Source organism: Nannobrachium achirus (assembly GCF_963921795.1).
Source record: "Nannobrachium achirus genome assembly, chromosome: 22".
Lineage (NCBI taxonomy): Eukaryota > Metazoa > Chordata > Actinopteri > Myctophiformes > Myctophidae > Nannobrachium > Nannobrachium achirus.
This window is the reverse complement of record NC_137829.1, coordinates 17,809,398-17,818,729: the sequence shown is the minus strand read 5'-3', so window position 1 is coordinate 17,818,729 and position 9,332 is coordinate 17,809,398. Positions and strand designations below refer to the sequence as shown.

Sequence of the window (9,332 nt, the reverse complement as noted above, 5' to 3'; positions counted from 1 at the left end):
CTTGAGGCTAAATTATAAGTTCATTGGATCCATTGGATCCCCCTGCAGTTCCTGAAAAAGTGGTAAAATATCTATATTTCGACGTCCCATTAGTCCGACTAAGGGTTAGGGTTAGGTTTAGGCATAGTTTTACTGAGGTTAGGGTTAGGTTTAGGCAGAGTAGCATTCACCAGGTTAACATTCACCAGGTTAGCACTCACCAGCGTTGGACGAATGTGACGTTGAACTATTGAACGTCGTAATAACTCTACGCTCCCGAAAAAGTAACAGTTCTGTACATACACTACATGGTTTCCATCCAACAGCGATAATATAGTACATCAAGCCACTCAATGAGAAAACAACTGTGAAAATGACATGACACAGAAGTGCGCTTCATGCGCTGGGTGAGCAACTCAATGCAAGTGGACGGGCGGGGATATCTGGTGTCCTCTCTATACTTATTATAACTCTATGAGTTGCTCCCGGTGAGCAGGTTGGTGCCTTGCATGGTTTCCTCCGCCATCGGTGTATGAATGTGTGTGTGAATGGGTGAATGTAATGCACAATATATTTAAAAGCCCTTGGATAAAGGCGCTATACAAATGGACCATTTACCATTTACCCCCAGTATGTAGTTAAAAAAAATTGTTTCATAGATTATCGACCAGCACAGCACTACTATCATCCATGTTGTTGTTGTTTATGACAACAAAGACACTTTTCTCTAACCCGGACCCCTGTTGAAGACCCCTGATTTAAAATATAGTCGAAACATGTTGTTTATTGTTTAATGTTTCATTGCTTGATTGATTAGCACATCAGAGACACCCCCACGCATGGCACAGTGGGGTTTTTGTGTGCAATTAACAACTACAGTAGACAGACATCAAATCACTCTGTTATATTTTATTTCATTACTTCACAGGAGCCCTGAAATCAGAATGTTTGAGACCCAGTGAAATGCACTATTCATTTAGACTTAATAATATAGATAGAACATCCAAAGAACAAGTATTAAAATGCTTGCACATATCTGGCAGTTGTTATTGGTGTTGTAAATGGTGCATTCATATAGCGCCTTTTATCCAAGGCACTTGGATTACATAGATTGTGCATTACATTCACCCATTCACACACACACATTCATACACCAATGGCGGAGGAAACCATGCAAGGCACCAACCTGCTCACCGGGAGCAACCAGGGGTTCAGAGTCTTGCTCAAGTACTCTAAGACACTAAATCTGGGGGAGCCCGGGATCGAACTGGGAACCCTTCAGGAACCCTCTGTGTTCTAGTGGCGGTTTCTCTACGCCTGAGCCACTGCCGACCTGAGTGATTCTCAACATGGTTAAACCCACTAAGACCTGAGGCCTTCTAAACAAGTAGTTCTCAAACTTTTTTTTGCGCCAAGAACCCCAAAAATTATATCTATTTGGCCGTGGACAGCCTACCCGTGAATGATGCCTGTGTCCCTTTTATGCCCATATATGGAGATATCTGTCTGTCTTTATGCTCATATATGGAGATCTCTGATTATGTCCGTCCTTGTCCCTTTTATTCCCATATATGGAGATCCCTGATGTTATCCATGCAATTAGCCCTGAAATCCCTAAATTCATTAATTAACCAGATTTAAGAATGCATCTCAGCACTAACCGGTCACAGAGATCCCTACTCCGGATAGCCCACTCCTCTGACTGCATTGGATTCATCTCTTATACCTTTTGTTCTACAGTACAGATCCATCTAAAAAATATATATATATTGTGTAAAAAATCATGCAGATGCCCTAGCACCCCAAACCATAACTGACTGCGGAAACTTCCCACTGGACTTCAAGCAACTCTGACTTCAGAAGGTCGACATTTCTCTATTATAAATCCTTGTTTTGAGTGGTCTTGTGTAATATTGTAATATTTTTGAAATATGGACTTTTGATATTCATGAGCTGTATGCCATAAAAAGTCAAAGTTTTAACAAAGAAAAAAAAAGTTTAGAATAATTCACTGCATGTGCAATGTATCTCTAGAATATATGAAAGTTTCAAGAAATATTTAAAAGTTTTAAGAAAATGTACTTTTACACAATATTCTATTAAAAAAAATAAGCATTGGATAATCCTAGGTCTAAAAGTATTCTATTCTATCACATGACTTGACGCCAGGCAGACGGACAGATACAGAGATCTTCATGTGGGCATAAAGGTGACAAAAGAAGACAGACAGGAACGCATGCCATGCACTCTGATTATGCCATACCTGTTGTACCTACTGTAACAGTACTGTGATGTCAGTACTATGATGTAAGTCATCTCCATATTTGGCCAAAGTTCAGCCCGCTTTCACATGTATTGGGATATAATCAGGATTAACTGAAATAGGTTTCACACTTGAACGTGAAAATGGTGCGGCATAAAAGAAACGACGAAAGCCAGAATGTGAAGCTGCTAAATTCAAAAGGGAAGGACGAAAGCCAAGATGTGAAAAGGGTAAAGAAAGGAGGTAATGACGATCTAACAGGTTCCTTTTGTAACCATGTCAAGAAGGGGGTAGATCACAAGTTTCTCAAGTCTCTCAAGATATCGGATGGGAGTTCAACGTTCAACAAGTGTCAGGACTGCAAATATGACAAGCACCCCGTTGGTACCCAGACACTGAAATCTGCTGTAGAGGAAGAAGACGAAATGGCAACAATATGGATGTGTTTACAATGTGGACATAGAGGCTGTGGCGAAAACTCTGAGAACAAACATGCGAAGAATCATATGCAAATATGCCGGACAGGTTTACATGTCTTGGTGGTCAGCATGGACGACTGGAGTGTGTGGTGTTTTAAATGTGATGACTATGTCCGGTACACCAGCACTGGACATATAGCTCAGTTAGTGACCAAGATCAAAATCAGGGTCGCCGAGTTGGAAGAAGAGTCAAAAGAACAGTCGGAAGCCGTGGGAAATACCATAAATAAATCTCAGAAAAATTCGAAGATGAACGTACCGCCGGTGACTAGTACGTTTTCTAAGAACACAAAAGATAATGGGGATAATGAGGACAATCTGAATGAAAATGGGAGGAAAAGGGCTAAATGGGTCAGTGTGGTTTCAGTGAAGGGTCTCGGCAATCTTGGAAACACATGTTTTTTTAATGCTGTTATTCAGAACCTCTCTCAAACCCATATGCTAAGACAGATTCTCAGTAAGGTGGCAGTGAAGATCAACCTTAGCATTACGCCAGGTACCTTCTCGGGTCTGGAGCCGATTGTAGTTCAGTTGGACCAGCCTGGATCCCTGACTCAGTCAATGTGTCAGCTAATCAGAGAGATCCAGGAAACCAAGGAGCGTGTTGTATGTCCTCGGGTGCTGTTAAATCAAGTTTGTAAAAAGGCTGCCCGTTTCAAAGGCGGCAAGCAGCAGGACAGTCAAGAGCTCCTGCGCTACCTACTAGACGGGATGCGAGCCGAGGAGACTAAAAGATTACACTCTGCAATTTTGGAGGCATTGAACAAATCTGGGCAAACTGAATCAGTCCACGAGTATGAGAAAAATGGATCTTACAGAAACTTTGTTGATGAAGTGTTTGGTGGGGAAATCACCAGTACCGTCATGTGCCGAGAATGCAATACGGTCTCGTCAGTGACAGAGACATTTCTCGACCTTTCCCTTCCTGTTGCAGATGAGACGAACGGCCCTGTTTTGACCAGTGCTGTCAGCAAGCACCAGCAGAAGAAAAATCTGAATGTGAAACAGAAGACTAAATTTCGTAATTTCTATAGTAACACACTGAAACTTGGAGAGAAACACAAGCAGTCAGATCCTCCCAACCCAAAGGTCGGAGAACACGTTAACAATGGGACTCGAGAAGAGACCCCAGTAAGTCAAAGTCAGTTGGCAGAAATGGGTGTTTCAGAACAGGACGAAGAGGACCCTGATCTCGCCCAAGCCAACGGGGAACATGAAGAAAGTATGGAGGCAGACTCACACGATACATCAATGGTCTGCAATCGTTTCACCGTCTCATCAGAGGACCAACACCCTAGGAACGGCATCTTAGAAGATATAACCATATCCAAGACCGATCAAGAAGCGACGGGCGAGGCGGAAGGCCAGATGGACAAGCTGTGCCTAGACGAGGCCTTCGCAGAAGGCCCCGAAGTGATTGACGTTGACGTAGAGAGAGACATTCCGGCCGAACCTAAAGAGTACACTGTGGTAAACCAGGATCCGGAGCTGGCCTTTCACACGCTGGCTACGAGAACCGCGCCTGAGAAACAGGAGTGCTCTGTGCAGTCCTGTCTGTTTCAGTTCACCGAAGCGGAGAACCTCACTAAGACGAATCGCCTGATGTGCGCCATGTGCACTGAACGGCGCGCAGACAAAGACAACAACAAGGTATACACAGACGCCGTCAAGCAAATTCTCATCTCTTCCCCTCCTCCAGTGCTGACTTTACACTTGAAGAGATTTCAACAGGTTGGTCAACGTCTAAGCAAGGTGTACAGACATGTCCAGTTCCCTCAGACACTGGACCTAGCACCTTTCTGTGCTGCCAAATGCAAGAACGTGGCAGAAGGAGATGGCAAAGTACTGTACAGCCTTTATGGCATTGTAGAGCACAGTGGGAGTATGAGATCAGGACATTATACAGCAAATGTCAAAGCCCTACCTCAACGCCCTACACCCTCATCCAATGGATCGTCAATACAAGAGGACATAGCGCCACCTAGAGAGTCATGGTTCTACGTCAGCGATACCTGTGTCCAGCGTATTGCGGAGAGCAGCGTCCAGGGTTCCAAAGCATACCTCCTTTTCTATGAAAGGGTCCTTCAGTCCAGTGGTTCTCAAAATGTTTAATTTTACCCCCTTTAGGTAACTCTTAGAGCGTAAAAATGGTTGGGTCCTTTTGGTTCCATTAGTACACACAGAGTTACAGACCTGTTAAGGGTCTATTTAATGCCATTTGTGCATTTTCAGGGGTACAGTCCCATAAGGTTGAGACAGACAATAGGAGCTGTGGGGGTAGGAGGTCCAGAGCGCTTCTGAGGAGGTCCACATGCAATAAAAAGGTTGCATTCTTGAAATCTGTCTTGTATTTATATTACATATTTTGATGTCACTCCTGTCTAATTCACCCTTTGTTAGCCTTCTGGTTGGTCCTTGACTGACCAACCAGCAGGCTGTATCTGCATTGTCCTGCCCTGGTTCCGCCTTTTTGCCAGACCCATGAAATGGGTAGGCCTACATAAGCAAATGTCGGTCTGTCCGGGTTTTCTATATAAAGGGTATATATGATGATGACATGATGATGACATGCCTACAAAAGGCATGATGTCATAAATGATGATGACAGACAGGGGGTCTGGCACAACCAGGTTGACCTGGTCTAGTTTATGTTGAATTTGCTAAAACATAGTTTTTGGAGAAATAAAAACATATAATAACATGCTGTGTCACTATACTGCCACTGAGCAGCTCCATTTTACTGAAACCAAGTTTGAAATTAGAATTGAACACACAGAATAACAATATGAAGCAACTGAATTAAAATGGTAGTGGATGGAGTGTCCCACCGAATGTCCCACCAAGACACAGCAACCAATGGGTGTGAAGAGGGGCGGGACAACGGGCGGGACTTGACAAAGGGTGAATTGGACATTATATTGTCCAATCAGAGATCAGAAAAAGGTTGACTTTTCCCCCCATATATGGAGATCCCTGATGTTATACCTGCAATTAGAAAGATGAAATTGAGGCGCTCAGGTGGTGCAGTGGTAAAGTCCCTGCCCACCACCACGGAAGGTTGTGGGTTTGAATCCCCTGTGGTGCAACCGGCTATGTCGGGCGTCTGTGCAAACACAATTGGTCCGTGCTTGGGGGAGGGAAGCCGGATGGGGAGGGTGATACTGGTCTACGGGCTGGGGCGGCACCTGTCAGCATGGAGTGTTGGGCGGGAGGAGTAGGACGAAGGCTCTACGTCCTCCTGTTGGGGCTCCTCACAGGCAGGTGAGTCAGTAGGATACAACAGCAGTGACAACACAGAAATGTGTATGGGGAGGAATCAATTGGTATAACGACTAAATCGGGGTGAAAAAGGGGTAAACATAATTGGCTAAAACCCCTCTGGGACTCAAATTATATATAATAATAAATATATATATATAATATTAAAAATCAAACCTCGGTTCGAAGTGATGCGGTGAATCTTAGTATAGAATTGTCTGGAGAGCCGGTATGACAGCCGGTATAATAGGTTTTTAAAAAATATATAAAAAGTCCTGCTTGCTGGTCTCTTAGTTGTTTGTCAACTGCATCCCTCTATAATTATTTCAGTTTCTGTTATCTTTGTGGCCTACTATATTTTTCAACTTCTGCTAGATTTTCAATGTATTTACTCTTGTCTGCCTTAATGCTCCTTTTTACCATTCTGTTAGCATCTGTATATTCTTATTGTGCCTTTGCTTTTGCTCTTATGCGGCTATTTGTCATTGCTGCAATAGGTGAGACCTATTGCATGTACAAGACAGATAAAACCTGAAGGCCAAATTATCATGTGAAGCTTGACCAATCCTCAAAGTATCCATTCATCTGACCGGGTGGAGTGACCATATATGGACATGAGGTGACATACATTGTGTTTTTGAAAAACCCTGTTCATTCTGGACTGAGATCACCATATATGGTAATTAAACGGACATTCTGTTTTTGAAAAAGCCTGTTCATTCTGGACTAAAATGACCATATATGGGCGTGATACACACAAAGCCACTCATAGGAAGCGGTTTTCACCGCTTCAAAAGAAAGAGGGAATTGTAAATGGCAACTGTGGTTGCTGTCACGCGAGTCACAGTCACACTTGCAAATGAATTCCATCATTTGAAGTTTCCCCATGCAAGTCGGAGGGGAAAACAGTTCATTCACTAATAAATTAATGGCCATATATGGAGATCTTTGTGTCAGTCCTTGTCCCCTTTGTGCCCATACATGGAGATCCCTGATGTCATCAATATTAAGCCCATAACTTGGATTGCCCATATATGAACATACAATGTCAGTCTCATGTGGTCTATGACATCAGACATCTATGATGTCAGTTTTCTCCATACGTGGGAAAAGCATGTTTAGCATTTTCCCATTCAAGTCAATGGAGAAAATGTATTCACTAATAAATTAATATAAATCAAACTATTTATATAACTATGATGTTTCTATTAGCAAAATACTGTATGCCCCAAGTGCGTACCACCAAAACTGTGGAAGGAATAAAGTGCTATAGTGTGGTTGCCCTGTGAGGGCAACCACACTAATTATTAGCCCTAAAATCCCTAAATTCCCTATCAAGATTAGGGAATTTAATCCCGTCCCGTCCTCACGGGAGGAATCCCGTCTAGGATGGAGCGCCGCCAGGTAGCACCTAAACCAAACATTAACCCTAACCTCAGTAAACCGCGGGTGAAATGCTAACCTGCTGAAATCTGCTGTAGAGGAAGAAGACGAAATGGCGTTTACAATGTGGACATAGAGGTTGTGGCGAAAACTCTGAGAACAAACATGCGAAGAATCATATGCAATCTGGCCGGACAGGTTTACATGTCTTGGTGGTCAGCATGGACGACTGGAGTGTGTGGTGTTATAAATGTGATGACTATGTCCGGTACACCAGCACTGGAGTTTTTTTTAGCACAGTTTATTTTGAGCACTGTAGTGACAAATTAATAGCTGTGTATTGTGCAAATGCAGGCTTTTCTCAGTAGCCTAAAAGTTTTATATTGTCTTCATGCCTTTACTAGGTCTGACTTCATCCACCCTCCATGTGTCCGGGAAGGATTTCAGCCACTCATGGAAGTCCTTGCGTTTCCGCGAGGCGGGTCTTAACTCAATCCTGGTGGGTTTAGGAAACACGCATATAGGGCTGAAGGGGTTAATGTATGTTTTGCAATAATAATTTAAATCTACAAAGTAACTAGAAACTAAAGTTTTCAAATAGTTGTAGTGGAGTAAAAGTGCAATATTTGGATCCAAGATGTAGTGGAGTACTATGATGTAAGTCATCTCCATATTGGGGCAAAGTTCAGCTTGCTTTCAGATTTCTTGGGATATGTTCTCTCAAGCTCCCAGACACCAGGGGGAGGCCTGAAGCCAAATTGACATGGTGGCCGTTTGAGGTACTGCAGCTTTTTTTACGGATGGGGCCAGAAACATGAACGCGCATCTAGGCTTCTTTGTATTGACTGCGCGTTCATACCGGAAGTGCTCGTTCATGAATTGGAGCCCCAGCACGTCCATGAACACAAACTATGAATTGGAGCCCCAGCGCGTCCATGAACACAAACTATGACGCAAAACGCGTCACTTAGGCCCCACTACGTCACATGTTCAACCGGAAGAAGGGGTTGAAATTTGGCTTCATGGGCTGGGTGAGCAACTCAATACAAGTGGACGGGCGGGGGTGTGTGTGTGTGTGTGTGTGTGTGTGTGTGTGTGTGTGTGTGTGTGTGTGTGTGTGTGTGTGTGTGTGTGTGTGTGTGTGTGTGTGTGTGTGTGTGTGTGTGTGTGTGTGTGTTTATGCCCATAGCCAATCACAGGCCACGGGCCGTGTGTAACCGTAGCCGGGGGGAGGGGGAGGGGGGGGTGGTCTGCGGTCAAATATATACAGTACATATTAATTTGAGGGTCCTTGACATGGGAAAAAAAAACAGTTTGAGAAGCTGCTCAAGGAAGAAGCCCAGAGCACATGATCTCTCCTCAGGATGTTCACACCTGATGAGTGTGAATGAATGGTGTGTAGAGGTGTTGTCAGGAAGGCAAGCAGGCTACCCATGCAGATGACCGTCTGTTGTTTAATTACAAATCACAGCCAGCCTCGTCCTGCTATAGCTGGACAAACTGGCTTTGTTAAAGAAGTATGGGGAGCTAATTATTGTTTTCTGTCAAAGCTACGGAGGTAAAAAAAAAGAAGAAAAAAGTGTGTGTGTGCGTGTGTGTGCGTGTGCGTGTGCGTGTGCGTGTGTGTGTGTGCGTGCGTGCGTGCGTGCGTGCATGCGTGTCTTATTATACTTGCGAGGACCCCGCATGTCCCCACAACTACTGTTGGCTAGAATTTGAGAAGTAGATATCGCAAGGGTTTTATGGTTGGGAACATGATTTTTACAATTAGAAATAGATTCAGATTGGGATTAGGATCACATATTTAGAGCATATAGAGTTCAGGTTTAGGTTTTTAGGGTTAGACTTTTTCCTATTTTATACCTAGTCGTAAAAATGTCATAGATCAACACTTTATACTTTGTTCCAACAATGATCAACAATCAACAATAGAACATTTCAATAAATTAATGATTAAAAGTATATCCCTA

The 9,332-nt window shown here is 43.5% G+C and overlaps 1 protein-coding gene across 1 annotated transcript; it reads left to right on the top strand.

The window, feature by feature from the left end:
* Nucleotides 1-2,970: 2,970 nt before the first annotated feature.
* On the top strand, nucleotides 2,971-4,833 carry LOC308307462 (ubiquitin carboxyl-terminal hydrolase 16-like; the record flags this gene model as incomplete). The annotated part of the gene is made up of 1 exon (XM_080752726.1): nucleotides 2,971-4,833. One exon carries the CDS (start codon nucleotides 2,971-2,973, stop codon nucleotides 4,831-4,833), a length of 1,863 nt encoding a protein of 620 aa, XP_080608852.1.
* Between the last annotated feature and the right edge of the window lie 4,499 nt (nucleotides 4,834-9,332).